The sequence below is a fragment of the Anolis carolinensis genome, chromosome 4, assembly GCF_035594765.1.
Source record: "Anolis carolinensis isolate JA03-04 chromosome 4, rAnoCar3.1.pri, whole genome shotgun sequence".
Taxonomy (NCBI): Eukaryota; Metazoa; Chordata; class Lepidosauria; order Squamata; family Dactyloidae; genus Anolis; species Anolis carolinensis.
The window spans coordinates 97678134-97693924 of NC_085844.1; the positions used below are offsets into that span (position 1 = coordinate 97678134).

At 47.0% G+C, this 15791-nt stretch overlaps 1 protein-coding gene across 4 annotated transcripts in view; it reads left to right on the forward strand.

Moving 5' to 3' along the window:
- The first annotated feature begins 9394 nt into the window (after positions 1–9394).
- The window catches only part of nfx1 (nuclear transcription factor, X-box binding 1), a 58191-nt gene continuing 51794 nt past the window's right edge, over positions 9395–15791 (forward strand). For 2 of the 4 annotated variants that reach the window (XR_010006195.1, XR_010006196.1), the window contains exons 1-2: positions 9395–9616; positions 14435–15427. Coding sequence is in view for 2 of the 4 variants with exons in the window: in XM_008108877.3 (XP_008107084.1) it covers positions 9589–9616; positions 14435–15427 (1021 nt within the window). In the remaining 2 variants the exon portion in view is untranslated. The remainder of the gene's footprint in view (positions 9617–14434; positions 15428–15791) is intronic. The other 2 variants (XM_008108877.3, XM_003219820.4) reach the window with 2 other exon arrangements.

Below are 15791 nucleotides of genomic sequence, written 5' to 3' on the forward strand. Positions count from 1 at the left end.
TTAAATTATTTTCAGGTTCTGTGAATAAATAAAATTTATGTAAAACATAAATACATTTTGCTTAGACTGAATCCCAGCTCCAAGATACTTCATTACTGTATATCTATCGAGTTTTAGTTAGAATCATAGAATAGTAGAGTTGGAAGAGACCTCATGGGCCATCCAGTCCAACCCCCTGCCAAGTAGCAAGTCTCATTCGAAAATGTAGCGGAACCTTTGTGCTCCGGTTCTTGTTGGGCGCAGTGGAGGAATGGAGGACGGACAACTGAAGGAATTCCAAGAAAGCAGTTTTATTTCGCTAATGGCCACTAGGGTTCCCCCTAGCACAAAGTAAGTGCCTCTCCAGGGAGAACGCCCAGTGGCAGGCTGAGTAAACATTTATACACACTACAGGGTTCGGGTTATGCCCGCCCACAAGCAAATTCATTGGCTTAGAGTTGTGACGCTGCCCAATCAATGCTGACCAGCAGGCCGGCTGCACTCTTTTTGTGCCGTGCTCACAAATCTTTCAGAGCGCCTGCGTACGCATGCGCTGTTTGTTTATCTTTAGCTTTCATTTCTTCAGAAACACATGATTTCCCAGAAGTCACATGTTTCTGTGAGTTTATGCACCCGGGTCGCTAGCTGTCGCCATCTCTGCCCATATATGGTATTTCCTGGGGTTCCTTAACCTCCCGCCTCACTCCCCCATTTTCTTTTTGCGAAGCGCATGTACAAAAGCTGAAGCAAAGCATTATGGTTCCATCCAATCCCGCTTGGCTTGGAGTATGGCTATCTTTTTTTCAGGTAAAGATTGTGTGACACACCTAGTACACATTTGCATCATTATTGGAGTGCAACACATAACTATGAGAACAATGAACAATCCTAAAATCCCTACCAACAATATGTTCTTCAACCATTCTATTGAGGGTAACCAGCTAGTCACCCAGGAGAAGGGAGACCAACCTTCTATCTCCTGGACATTATTGTAAATTAACTTTTGTAATGACTCGATGTCATCTTCAATAGTACTATTCAAGTTATGAAATTTCACTACACAACGCCCTCTAACCATGGCGCATAACCCCCCCCTAGCCGCCAGTAGGTAGTCAAGGGCCAACTTATGCTGTAGGGCCATCTGGCTGATTTCTTCTACTTCAGACTGGATTTCCCGGAAAATTTTACCAGTGGCATTTATGGACTTTTCAAGGCGGCAAGTCAGGCCTAGAACACTTCTACGGTTTGCTTGAGCTACAATCCCTGGGTAAGCACCCAGTGTCAACAAGCCTGTGATCAGGCCTCCTCCTACACGGGAGGCTTCTGAACCTGACAGAGCCTTGTTAATAATGACCTCATCCGAGCATTCTGGTCCTAGAGGGCCTGTTTGCACAATGTCCCGTTTCAGGCGCTGATGCCTTTTGTGTAAGACCTGAACTGGGAATGTCAAATAACCCACACCGACACACTGGTAGTTGCCGGGGTGATAATTTGTGGCCCATTTATCAAAGAAAAACCATAGATTTGGATCCCTAATTTGCCATAACGGACAGAGGCTTTTACCTAGGCTCAGTTGGGTTAATTGTTGCAGTATGTTCATATAAGATTTTAGGCCCTCAATAGAATCATTCACACTAAATGTGGGATAATCTGGATACATGCTAGCCCACTCGGTTGCGGTTAGATTTAATCGTGAGACATAAGATGTATTAAATCGTCCATGTAGATAGAACCGGTCTCGACAATGGGAATAATTGCCTAATCGGGAAAAGAACGCCTGCCTAGTTCCCCAGTGTTTCCACTCAGAATTCCATATTCCCGATCCTCCACAACAGAAGCACAAACCCCTGGTGGAGGTATGGTATCTAAACCGTCGAAACCGAGTTTTATTTATCCTTTGCGGTATGCTAGAAAACACGGTAGGTGGACCCTCCTGAGCCTTGGACAATCCCTCCAACACAATCTGTGGTTCATCAATTAAATCGGGAAGAAATGAAAAATCTCCTACGGTGAGGGGGTGTTCATATATTAATGCTACCTCTTTCCCGTGCTGCTCAAACATATAATTGGCATGTTCTTTTATCCAATTCCCATGTGCTCTTTTTCCAAAAGAGAGAATAAAACTCAGCACAAATAATATACCAAACACAGTGCGCTTTCCTCCCCTCCTCATAACTTGTCTCCCACTTTTTCCTCTCAAAATGTCTAGCCACCATCTCCCGGAGAGCGCCTTTGTTGGGCCATGCTGCGACATACTTGACCACCGACGCTCCGTTGCACCCGAAGGGATCAGCTTCATGGCCTTGTTGACCCCTTAGGGAGTTGCCGGATGATCCTGAGTCTCAGGTCCTCACCAGGAACTCGCTCCGTCCGCCACTCCTCAGGTGCTAGCTTTACACGGGTGTAATGTATCCACGGCTTAATCTCCTTCACCTTCACTGCAGTGGGGGTAGACAGGAGCACAACATAGGGTCCTCGCCACTTGGGTCCCAATGGCTCAATCTTCCAATCCTTGACCAGAACCTCGTCACCTGGTGAAAAACAATGTAGAGGTGTGGTAGGGAATGGTGGGTTCAATTCAGAAATGTATTTTTCTAACTGCTGCATTTGTCTGCCCAAAGCCTGAACCTGGGCCAATGTCTGTTTCTCTCCTATGAGGTGCTGCTCAGCTCCTGTCTCTAAGGCTCCCTTCAAGTTCAAAGGGGGTCGTCCATAGAGTCTTTCAAAAGGGGAGAGTCCTGTCCGTTTGTGTGGTGTACATCTGATTCCTAATAATGCCATGGGCAAAACCACCGTCCACGGCAATCCTGTCTCTTGGCAAAGTTTCCCAAGCTGAGCCTTTAATGTCCTATTCATTCTTTCCACTTTTCCAGAAGATTGGGGTCTATATGCACAATGTAACTTCCATTTTATGCCCAAAATTCTACATAATCCTTGCACAGCCTGTTGAATATATGCGGGGCCATTATCTGATCCAATTTCTAAGGGTATGCCAAATCTGGGAATAACATCTTTCATTAGAGCTCTTGACACCTCTACAGCCTTCTCAGTCCTTGTAGGGTAAGCCTCCACCCATCCTGTGTATGTGTCCACGAACACCAGTAAATATTTGTATCCTTTGTATGGGGGCATTTCTGTAAAGTCAGTGACTAAAGCTTCAAAGGGTACCCCACCCACATGTTGGACTCCTGGTGGCTTGAGGGGTCCTTCTCTGGGGTTATTTTTGATACATGTCCAGCATCTTCGGGCTGCTGCTGCCGTTAGGCTATGTAATCCATCGATATACAACTGTCGTCCTAGCAGATTTGCCAATGCCATTTTTCCTAAATGTGTGTTTTGGTGCATGTGTTGGACTAAGTGCCATGCCAAGTCCTTAGGGACGTAGACACGGGCGTCTGGCATCACTATGAGTTCTCCTGACCACTGACCCTTCTCCTTTAAGGCCCATTCTTCTTCCTCTGGTGTATATGTAATGTTATGTTCAGTTAATTCTACCTGTAGGGCCATTACCTGATGTTCAATGTAGGGCAGCCTAGCTGCCTCTTTGGCTGCCAGATCAGCCTGCCTATTTCCTTGCACTACGGGATCGTCTCCACGTTGGTGCCCTTTACAATGCATCACAGCCACCTGCCTTGGCTTCCAAACCGCCTCCAGGAGATCCACAATCTCTCCAGCATGTTTTACGCACTTTCCTCCAGACGTGAGGAGCCCGCGCTCCTTGTACAGTGCTCCGTGTGCGTGGAGGGTGGTGAAGGCATATTTTGAGTCTGTGTAGACGTTAACCCGCTTTCCGCTTGACAATTCCAACGCTCGGGTCAGGGCAATCAATTCGGCCTTCTGGGCAGAAGTCCCCGGGGGCAGTGACTCTGCTTCCAGCGTCTCTCCCCCCCACCGAACAACCGCATAACCTGAGTGTCTTTGATTATTTTCCATAAAGGAGCTTCCATCTGTGAACAGAGTGTCGTCCACCTTAGTTAGTGGCACATCCTTCAAATCCGGTCGACTGGAGAATACCTCATCCATCACCTGGGCACACTGATGGATCGTGGTGTCTCCTGGAGTCGGGAGCAAGGTGGCCGGATTCAGAGTGGAGCAAGTCTCCAGGGTCACCAGTGGGTTGTCACACAACAATCCCTCATATTTCATTAACCTCTCACTTGTGAGCCAGCGCGGTCCCTTAATGTCTAACAGTGCCTTAACGCTATGGGGCACCTTAACTGTCAGTGGCTGTCCTAGGGTCAATTTATTCGCTTCTTTGATTAAATCTACTGATGCTGCCACAGCCCTCAGGCAAGGTGGCAATCCACGAGCCACTGTGTCCAATTGCTTTGACAAGTAGGCAATCGGCCTTTGCCATGAACCTAGTGGTTGGGTCAATACTCCAACCGCTGTTCCTTCCCGCTCTGCAGCGAACAGAGTGAATGGTTTTTCCAAATCGGGCAGTCCTAATGCTGGAGATGACATCAATGCTTCTTTTAATGCCTTAAATGCCTGTTGACATTCTTCTGTCCACTCAAATGGATCTTCTCTTCCACCTCTCGTAGCCTGGTACAGTGGCTTAGCCAACACGGCGTAGTTGGGGATCCACTGTCTACAATATCCTGCTGATCCCAAAAATTCCCGCACCTGTCGCCGGGTGCTGGGAGTGGGGATGGCACAAACAACTTCCTTTCTTTCAGCTCCTAACATCTTCTTTCCTTCGGTCAGATGGAACCCCAAATATTTCACCGTGGGACAGCACAACTGGGCCTTTTTCTTTGACACTTTGTAACCCTTTTCTTCCAATGTCTTGAGAAATCTCAAAGTATGCTCTTTACAGCCCCCTAGTGTCCGGCAAGCGATAAGCAGGTCATCTGCATATTGAAGCCAAATTCCCTCTTCTTTAGGTATTACAAAATCCTGTAAGTCTTTGGCCAGGGCTTGACCAAAAATGGTCGGGCTGTCCCGGAACCCCTGAGGAAGGCGTGTCCAAACATACTGGGTCCTTTGCCCTGACTGCTGAGATTCCCACTGGAAAGCAAAGATCGGTTGGGATACAGGGGCCAATCGAATGCAAAAGAATGCATCCTTTAAATCCAATACAGTAAACCATTTGGCAAATGCTGGTACTAGACTCATCATGATGTATGGATTTGGCACTACCGGGGTTAGGGGAACGGTGACTTGATTTACAGCCCGCAAATCTTGAACTGGGCGATATTCTCCTTGTCCTCCTGGTTTCTTGACTGGGAGCAGGGGCGTGTTCCATGGGGAACTGCATGGTACCAATATCCCATGCTGCAGAAGTCGCTCTAGATGCTTTCTGATCCCCTGCACTGCCTCTCGACTGACGGGATACTGTGGCTTACATATGGGTCCCATTCCTCTTTTCACTTCCACCACCACCGGTGGAACATATTTAGCTAATCCTGGAGGATTATCTTCTGCCCACACTAAAGGAGTCTCATGCCATGGCCATTGTATTTCTTCAGTAAAAATCCTAACTTGAAACAGTCTCCATTCCTCTTCCATGGGAAATGATAGCTCCACTTGTCCATTCTTCATGAACTGGAGTTGTGCTTGTAATTTTGATAAAATGTCCCTTCCCAATAAAGGGACTGGGCAGTCTGGGAGATATAACATCTTATGCTTGACCTGATGTCCGGCCAGATTGCAGGTGCGTTCCTTAAGGAAGGGGCACTTCTGGGTCTTCCCAGACACCCCTATTACTTTCGTAGTTTCCCGAGTTGGTGGACTAATTTTTGTATTTACTACTGATTTTTCGGCACCTGTGTCCACTAAAAAGTCCAATTGTTGGTCCCCGATTTCAAGTGTGACCATCGGCTCCCCGGGGTCCAACAAAACAAGAGCCTGGCTTCCTCATTCCTCTCCTCCATCCATATCTTCCCATTCTTCTTCCATCACAGCTGCTGCAGCTATCACCTCTCTTGCAGGAAAAGGTACGTAGTTCCCACGCCCTCTTCCCCTTCCTGGGTTTCTTCCTCTCTCAGGCCTTCCTCTTTCTCTCGGTCCTTCCTGACTTCCTTCTCTTCCTTCTGGGCATTCACCTTTCCAGTGTCCAAACTTCTTACATTTAGCACATTGGTCTCGACCTAACCTCCGAGGGGGCCCTCTTCTTCCTCCTTGTCCCCCTCTGGCATATCCTCCTCTTCCTCTCTGTCCACTTGCACTTTGTTCCATCATGGTAACTAATGCTTGGTATTCCTGCTTCTTCTTCCTGTCCTTCTTCTCTTCTTCTACCTGGTCCCTCGCCATATAAACTTGATCTGCGAGTGCCAACAATTCATTCATAGTCTTTCCTAGAAATCCTGGTTGCTTTTGAATCTTTCTCCGGATGTCAGGAGCCGCTTGACTGATAAAAGACTGTTGAATCGCCCTCCTACCGTTTTCATCCTCCAAATTATATGGGCTATACTTTCTATATGCTGCCTCCAGCCTTTCCAAAAAGGCTGTTGGTGACTCAGATTTTTCCTGTACCACTCCCTGAATTTTTACAATGTTGACGGGTCGCGGCGGGCCCCTCTTTACCGCTTCTACCAATATACGCTGGAATCCTCTCAGTCTCTGCAAATGTCCTTCTTCTGCGGTGTCCCATTGGGGATCTATTTCCACAGGAAACCTCTGTGCTCCCCACTCGGCTGCATCACCATCTTGTGGGGCACCAACCTGGGCTATGGCTACCCCATTATTCAACACTGCTCTTCTCTCCTCTGATGTGAACAACATATTCAACAATTGTCTGCAATCTTGCCAGGTGGGATTATGGGTTGCCATAATCCCTTCCAATAGCCTAGCCATAGCTTGGGGTTCTTCACTATAAGGTGGAGTATTATTTTTCCAATTCAAAATGTCACTACTACTGAAAGGCACTACCTGGTATGCTTGAACTATCTCATTCCTGTTGTTTATCACAGGCACCGTTCTCAAGGGCATCTGGAGGGCCGGTCCGGTCGGTGAATCACCAGACCACACCGGAGCTCCATGTCTCCGAGTTTGTGCCGGAGAAGCATCACTGGGCATCCGTTGTGACTTCTTTTTTTCCTTTGTTTCCTCCTGATATTTTTCTAGGCTAGGATAGTGTTTCTTGGCCGCTTCGGTTGACTCCGAAGAGTAGGGTGGGGGTCTCGTTCCTAGTGTAGGTGCACCGGGGGCTGTTCCCTGGGGTGGGGGGGGCGGTGGCAAGGGTGGCGGCAATAATTCCTGTTGTCTAGCCTGTACACTCAACTGTAAATCTGGGTAGTCCTCCTCATTGGATTGGAAAACTTCCTTCTTTTTCCCCTCCTTCTTCACCACCATACATTTGCCATTCCTGCACTGTCGAACCCAACCTGGATCTTCTCTAACTACCCGTTCCCACGTAGCAATATAGACCCACTGGTTCGGATGATTCACAGCACAATATTCTTCCACTGTTCGGATCAGTTTCAGATCCCACGTTCCTTCTACTTGCCAACCTAAACCAAACTCTGGCCATTCTCCCTGACACAAATTTCTCAGTCTATAATCTCTCAGGTCCCTTGGATTCCCTGCTACGGCTCTGTTAGCAAAAGAGCCAAAATTATCTAAGATGCATTGTAAGGGAGTGGAGCTCTTTGAATTTTTCCCTCCCATCCTGCCTAATAGAGGGGACTGTCCTGGCCTGGGCACCTGGCCACTCAATGGCATGCGTCAGGAAACACAAGACAGAACCCCTTTCTACCTCCCTGGGAACTTTTTTTTGTCCCTCCCAGCGCTGGCGTTCCCTTAATATCTCATGCAAACCCCTATACTTGCCAGATTTCTGTAGACGTCGGACCAACCTTCGCCCCTGGGCTTTTTCCCTGGATCCTCTTCCTCCTAGCTGGTTTCTATGGAACCTTGCTGGTGTTGCAGCTTCCACCGTCAGTCGGCGTTGGCATCAGAGGCAAGTACCGCAGCCGGTCGTGTAATATTCAGGGGCCCCTTCTCGTCTCACGGTAGTTGCCTCAGGCCCCCACCGCTGAGTTGAGGCCGTCCCGCCAACGGGATCCGTCTCCAATCTCCTGGCCCGTCTTATAGGAAAAAATCACGTCGGGGTCACCAGAAAATGTAGCGGAACCTTTGTGCTCCGGTTCTTGTTGGGCGCAGTGGAGGAATGGAGGACGGACAACTGAAGGAATTCCAAGAAAGCAGTTTTATTTCGCTAATGGCCACTAGGGTTCCCCCTAGCACAAAGTAAGTGCCTCTCCAGGGAGAACGCCCAGTGGCAGGCTGAGTAAACATTTATACACACTACAGGGTTCGGGTTATGCCCGCCCACAAGCAAATTCATTGGCTTAGAGTTGTGACGCTGCCCAATCAATGCTGACCAGCAGGCCGGCTGCACTCTTTTTGTGCCGTGCTCACAAATCTTTCAGAGCGCCTGCGTACGCATGCGCTGTTTGTTTATCTTTAGCTTTCATTTCTTCAGAAACACATGATTTCCCAGAAGTCACATGTTTCTGTGAGTTTATGCACCCGGGTCGCTAGCTGTCGCCATCTCTGCCCATATATGGTATTTCCTGGGGTTCCTTAACCTCCCGCCTCAAAAGCACCCCCGACAGATGGCCATCCAGCCTCTGCTTAAAAGCCTCCAAAGAAGGAGCTCCACCACAGTCGAACAGCTCTCTCAGTCAGGAAGTTCTTCCTAACGTTCAGGTGGAATCTCCTTCCTTGTAGTTTGAAGCCATTGTTCCGTGTCCTAGTCTGCAGGGCAGCAGAAAACAAGCTTGCTCCCTCCTCCCTATGACTTCCCTTCACGTATTTGTACATGGCTATCATGTATCCTCTCAGCCTTCTCTTCTGCAGGCTAAACATGCCCAGTTCTTTAAGCCGCTCCTCATAGGGCTTGTTCTCCAGACCTTTGATCATTTTAGTTGCCCTCCTTTGGACACTTTCCAGCTTGTCAACATCTCCCTTTTATTGAGGTGCCCAGTTTAGTTGATCAGGCCCTGGGGACTTGAATTCATTTAGAGCAGCCAGGTATTAGTCTGATAAATCCATAAACCCATAACTATTAGCGATTACCGCATTCATTTCTAAATGTTTGTAGACCTTAATGATCTTTTCCAGAATCTTGCCTGGTATTGAGGTGAGGCTAACCGGATGATAATTTCTCAATGTGATAAGGTGGTAAATCACTGCATTCCTATTTACTGTCCAAAGCTATGTGTATTTGGCTGGAGTTACACTCAAAATGTCCCTGTTCCGGATTTCTGGAAATCTGGATTGTACATGGCAGTGTAGAAGGGGGCCTTTGTCTCCTTTGGTGACTTTGGGCTAGCCTTCCTGGACTTTGAGACAGTTGAGGGGGCTGTCAATCACTGCGTGCGCGCGCTGCCTCCCTCGGCGGCCATTGGGCGCCCGAAGAGCCATGCGCCAGCCTTCTCCTCAGGCGGCCCCACTCTCGCCTCAGTATCATCATCATCATTATTATTATCATTACAGCCTTATTATTCGTCTCGTTGTCCGGCAGGGGGCGCTGCGGAGCGGAGGCGGGGCCTGCGAGTGGCGGCTGAGGGCCCCGCAGTCTCTCTTGCTGGCTTCCCGGGCGGGAAGGAAGGCAGGAAGGCAAGCGCTGCTGCTGTTGCTGCTGCCTGTGGGCCGCGGGGGATGGCGGAGGCGGCGTTGCCCAACTCAGGTAAGCGAGGGGTCCCGGCCTGGCGAGCGGGAAGGGAGCCGCGTCCCTTGAGGGAACTCCGCGGCCTCCTGGCGCCGCCGGGAGCCTATTTCCCGCCCAAAGTGACGGGAAGAACGGGCGCAACTGCGGCTGTTCTGTCCCTGTTGCTTTTTGGGCACGTCTTCGCGCCCTTCTTAACTGCGCCTTGCGCCACTCCACAGGGAAGACCCGCTTTGGAGAATATCAAAATGGGGGGGGGGGGGGTCTGTTCTGGCTGGTTGCTGCAGTGCTTCTCTCCCTCAAAAGGAGCCCCTGCTTGACGCAAAAGGAGCAGGCACCATGTCAACACTGGTGGTTTTTAATTAGGGCCCCTTCCACATAACTGAATAACATTCTACATTATCTGCTTTGAACTGGAATATATGGAAGTGTGGACTCTGGGCCCTTCCACACAGCCCTATATCCCAGAACATCAAGGCAGAAAATCCCACAATATCTGCTTTGAACTGTGATATCTGAGTCCACATTGCCATATATTCCAGTTCAAAGCATATAATCTGGCGTTTTATTCATCTTTGTGGGAAGGGGCCCCAGTTCAAAGCAGATATTGTGGGATTTTCTGCCTTGGTAACCTGGGTTTATATGGCTGTGTAGAACGGTCCTAAGGGGGGGGGGGGGGGTCTCTTATATTGCAATGATTACACCTCACAGGCCCCTTCCACACAGCCACATAACCCAGAATATAAGGCAGATAGATAATCTACAATATCTGTTTTGAACTGGGTTATCTGAATCCACACTGCCGTATATTAGTTTAGTTCAAGATGGATTTTCCACAGCTGTGTGGAAGGGGCTAAAGAGGCTTAGAGCCCTTCCACACAGCCATATAACCCAGAATATCAAGGCAGATAATTCACAATATCTGCTTTGTTCTTGGTTATCTGTGTCTGCACTGCTATATAATCCTGTCCAATGTGGATTTTCCACGGCTGTGTAGAAGGAAGGGACCCTGGAATCCTCCTCAAAACAACTGGTTGCTCTCCTCAACACAGTTGCAGTGCAGTATGGAGGCGCTGCATTGTCTCCCAGGCTTCGTCAAAAAAATAATAAAATGCAGTGGTGAAGAAATCACTTGGAAACAGGAAGACTTCCCAAACAGGAATCCGTCCCTTTCTGCTTCTCCTTGAAAGTATACTTTGCCGTTTGCCGGCTGGCTGCTTTGTTTGTATGAATCATGCATTTTGAATGCATCCATGGAATAGAGTGCCAGTGAGAAGAGGGTAATGTGTTTGTTACTGGAAAAACAAGATAAGTTCAGCAGAAGACGTACAGGCAGTCCCCAAGTTACAAATAAGACAGGTTTTGTAGGTTTGTTCTTTAGTTGAATTTGTATGTAAGTCTGAACAGGGACATTTGTAATGTACTGCAATGTTGGATGAGACCTCTGTTTATATGGATACTCATCGACTTGAGTAGTAGTCCCCTTTTATTTCATAGAAGTGGCAGTGTTTTAACTAATGTTTATAATTTTTATTGTTAATGGTATTTACTTTTGTTTTTATATTGCTCTGATGTATTATTGTCTATTTTATTTGATATATTAGCTTGGGTACCCGGTATTGCCCAGGTTATTAGAAGAAGTCATTTTTTTTATTTTCCAAAGTGCATAAGGCTGTGGGTGTACTACAACCCATATCCTGCCAGATTAAATCCCTGAAACTAAATCAGTGGTTAAAGTTTGTTATGTTGGGCAAGTTTTCTCTAGATGCACCATCGGGTGGGGTTCAGGGGACTCTCTGGCTGCCAGATGAACTACAACTCCCACTATGGTGGATCAGTGCCATCAAATCCCTCCAGTACATTCAGTTGGTCATGGGGGTTCTGTGTGCCAGGTCCATCATCAGTGGGGTTTGGAGTGCTCTTTGATTGCAGGTGAACTATACATCCTGGTACCTACTACTAACAAATGTCAAGGCCAATTCCATCCCAAATCCACCAGTTTTCTAATTTAGGCATATTGGGTATGCCTGCCAGATTTGGTGCAGATCCATTGTTGTTTGCATTTGCAGTGCTCACTGGTTGTAGGTGAACTATAATTCCTATAAATCAAGGGGAATTTCCCCTGAAGCCCTCCTGTGTGGTTTGTCGGTCATTGGGGTTCTGTATGCCAAGTTAGGTCCAGGGTTATCATTGATGGGGTCCAGAGTGCTCTTTGATTGAAGGTGAAATTTAAATCCCAGTACCAACAATGGCTACAAATCAAGGTAAATTCCCCCCAAACCTCTACAGTATTTTTCTTTGGTTATTGGGGTTATGTGTGCCTAATGTGGTCCAGGTCCATTGTCAGTGGGGGGGGGGGGGGTCACTGTGCTGTGTTGATGCAGGGTGAACTACACCTTCCACCATGTGGACTCAATCCCCCAAACTCCTCCAGTATGTTCACTTGCTGCTCAGTTCTCCTTTGTTTCTTATGCAGACAGAGTTGAAAAGAGTAGGAAAGAGTTAAGGGAGAGACAGTGGGCGGGGTCATGCAAATGGAGAGAGAAAGGAACCCTGGATCCCTGACTGCGGTGGAGGAAACATGTAAAATCTAGGATGAAATTGACCTTGAATGAAAGCATTCCTTGGGTGGTGGGCCGTAGTGTTTGTGGAGGATATTGGCAGCGTTTGGTCTACATGTTCATGGCGCTCGCTATAACCTGACATGTCAGTGGAGGGAGTGCCCTTGGAGGCTTCTCAGCACTTGGAACTACAGTGTTCCCTCACTACTTCGTGGTTCACTTTTCACTGATTCACTGTTTCACGGTTTTTCAAGAAACTCTAAAAGACTATTATAAATCATAAAAAAATTACAATTTACAGCCTGAGGAAGGCGAAGCCGAAGAGAAGGAAAAGGAGCCCAAGCAGCAATGGGAGGAGAAGGAGGTGATTTATCAACACAGGATTAGTTGATAAAGACTTAAAATAGTGTATAACTACTAAAATAATGTATAAATATTAAAATAAATGTAGCATCCCTACTTCACGGATTTTCATTTATTGCGGGTGGTCCTAGAACCTAACCCCAGCGATAAGTGAGGGAACACTGTATAGCCTGTTTGTGGAGACGGGAGGTTTTCTCTGTAAGTGGACACCTCCGCCACATACACATATACACACTTTCACTTTTATTATGTGTGTAGATGTTACTGTATTTATTATGCTGAGAGCCTCCCCGGGTCCCTTGGGGAGATGGGGCAGGATACAAATAAAGTTTTTTATTAGTATTATTACTAAGTATTATTAATATTAGTATTAGTATTATTACTAAGTGTAACTCCAGCTTTATATATACTTAGACAATCCCTCGTTGTCCGAGTATGATGGCCTTCCAAGTGTAGAGTCTTGGCGGTAGATATGTAGGTGACTGTAGAGCCCTATTCTTGACCTGCATGTTTTTCCATAGTGAGGATATCATTTTTCAGGTGGAAGGCGGTCCCAGTAAGGGTTGGCTTGATGCGTCTTTTTTTTTGACATGTTTTTCTCTTTTGCCCTCCATTTGTGCCTCTTCAAATTCCAGCTGATCTCCAGTTAGAGTGCTCAAGGACCAGGGCTTTCCAGTTCTTGGTGTCTATGCCACAGTTTTTAAGGTTAGCTTTAAGCCCATCTTTGAATCTCTTTTCCTGTCCACCAACATTCCGGTTTTTGTTCTTGAGTTGGTAGTATAGTAACTGCTTTGGGAGACAGTGATCGGGCATTCAGACAACGTGGCCAGTCCAGCGGAGTTGATGGTGTATAATAGTGGTTCTCAGCCTGGGGTTCCCAGATGTTTTAGGCCTTCAACTCCCAGAAATCCTAACAACTAGTAAACTGGCTGGGATTTCTGGGAGTTGTAGGCTGAAAACATCTGGGGACCCTAGGTTGAGAACCACTGGCATAGGAGCATCACTTCAATGCTGGTTGTCTTTCCTTTAGATATATAGCTTTGGATAGTATAGAGAAGGGTTAACAACCCTTTGTTTTTTGTTTTGCTGTCTTTGCCCCTATTTACAAGATTTCCCCTCACTTTCTGTCCCTGCGATCATTGGATTTTGACAAATTTGGCTTGTTGTGGAAACATGGATTGGTGATAAAGCTTCAGTTGAGACTTTTTCCCCATGGTAACTCTATGAGGAGTGAATTTCCCTTCTGAGGTGCAGATTTCTTTCACTTCCTGTTGTCTCACCCCCATTATTAACTATGCCATTTGTTAGCTGGATGTTTGTAACTCTGAGACTGCCTGTATTAAGAGTGTGGCAGTGAACAAATGAAACAGTATTAATCCAGGGGTATTTGTATAGGATGTGACTGATACACTCTGGAAATATGCTTCATATACTATACTGTAGGGAGGGAAATATCTCTTTGGTCTGTTGTCAAAGGCTCTCATGACCAGAATCACTGGGTTGCTGTGAGTTTTCTGAGCTGTATGGCCATGTTCCAGAAGCATTTTCTCTTGCTGTTTCACCCACATCTATGGCGGGAATCCTCAGAGGTTGTGAGGTCTGATGCTTCTGGAACATAGCCATACAGCCCGGAAAACTCACAGCATGCTAGCTCTTTAGTGTTTGCAGTCATTGGACATAATGCTATGTTTTAACACATATCATTTGGCTGGGGGAATGCTCACACTATTTTAAATATTCTTTATCAAGGAGAACAGTCAATATAATTCTTCCTTGCACTAAAAAAATGCCATCTTATTGCAGTGCATTATCTCTCTGTAGTCTTTCTCCCAAAGCCTAGAGTCATATACCAAGGGCTATTTTGACATTATTGGGCCCAGCTATTCTGTCTGTATTTTTCTTTTCTTTTTCTTAGGGGTGTTAAATCCAGATGCAACTGACTTCATTCCACGGGAAAGGCAAACTTTTGGTCTAAATTGGAGCAGACAGTCTACGCTAGAGTTGGATCCGGATTCAGGCAGAACTATACCGCCTCCTATTCAGCCAAGGCACAGTAAATATGACAGCCCTTCTGCAGATCAGCGGGCTTTTTACAGTCCGGAGAACCAGCGTAGAGGCCAGTCAGATGCTCCCCTGTTCAGCAGTATGGGTAAAAGCAAAGGCCGCAGCCTACATAGCCAGCGGTGGCAGAGATCAAGGAATGATAGAGCGCATGGCAAAAACCAGATGAAGCACACCTCTGCAGGAATGTCAGAAGATCCTTCATGTCTAGATACCAGATTGGTTCCAGGGCGGAGGATGAATCCTAGAGACTACAGCGATAACTCTTCTGATAGTGAGAAAGAGACTGCTACTGCAGATAGCAGAGGAGCAAAGCCAAAGAAGACATATTTGATGCATTCGCGTGGAAGAGGGTTGAAAGAAAAGGAGAAACATCCACCTGAAAGGGAGAAAAGAATAGCCCCTAAATGGAAGGACAAGGCCTTTGATAACGTACCAGCAGTAGATATGATTCAGTCGGACTCTTCTGAAACATCTTTTGGAAAAGTGGTGTCCGATGGCTTTTCTGACAATAGTATTGCACGGAGGAAGTATCCACTTGGAAACAGATACTTTAGGGATCCTATGTGGAATAAGGACACTGGCAAAAGACAAGACACATCCAGGAGTAAAACTGCGAAACATGTTAAGAATGCATCCCTTCCCCATCCTCCCAAAGAACGCAGCAGTGACAAGAGGAAAGAATCTGTGCTCCGTGAAAGAGGTTCAAACTCTGTGACTGTGGCACAAACACAAACAGTGTGTGAAACATCTGCATATGATGGGAGAAAACCTCTCTTTCACGATGCATATAAAAACAGGCGCTGGAAAAAAACGGATGCACCAAAGAGCAAGGAAACTCATACAGGTAAGTTTCCCAATAGAGGTGTTCAAATCGGGATTGAAGGCCTTCCTACCCGGCAGTTAGTTTTATAACTGGAGCCCCCGGTGGCCAAGGGGATAAAAGCCTCGTAACTTGAAGGTTGGGTTGCTGACCTGAAAGCTGCCAGGTTCGAATCCCACCCGGGGAGAGTGCGGATGAGCTCCCTCTATCAGCTCCAGCTCCATGCGGGGACATGAGAGAAGCCTCCCACAAGGATGATAAAACATCAAAACATCCGGGCGTCCCCTGGGCAACGTCCTTGCAGACGGCCAATTCTCTCACTCCAGAAGCAACTCCGGTTGCTCCTGACACGAAAAAAAAAGTTAGTTTTATTATGCAGAGTGTAGAA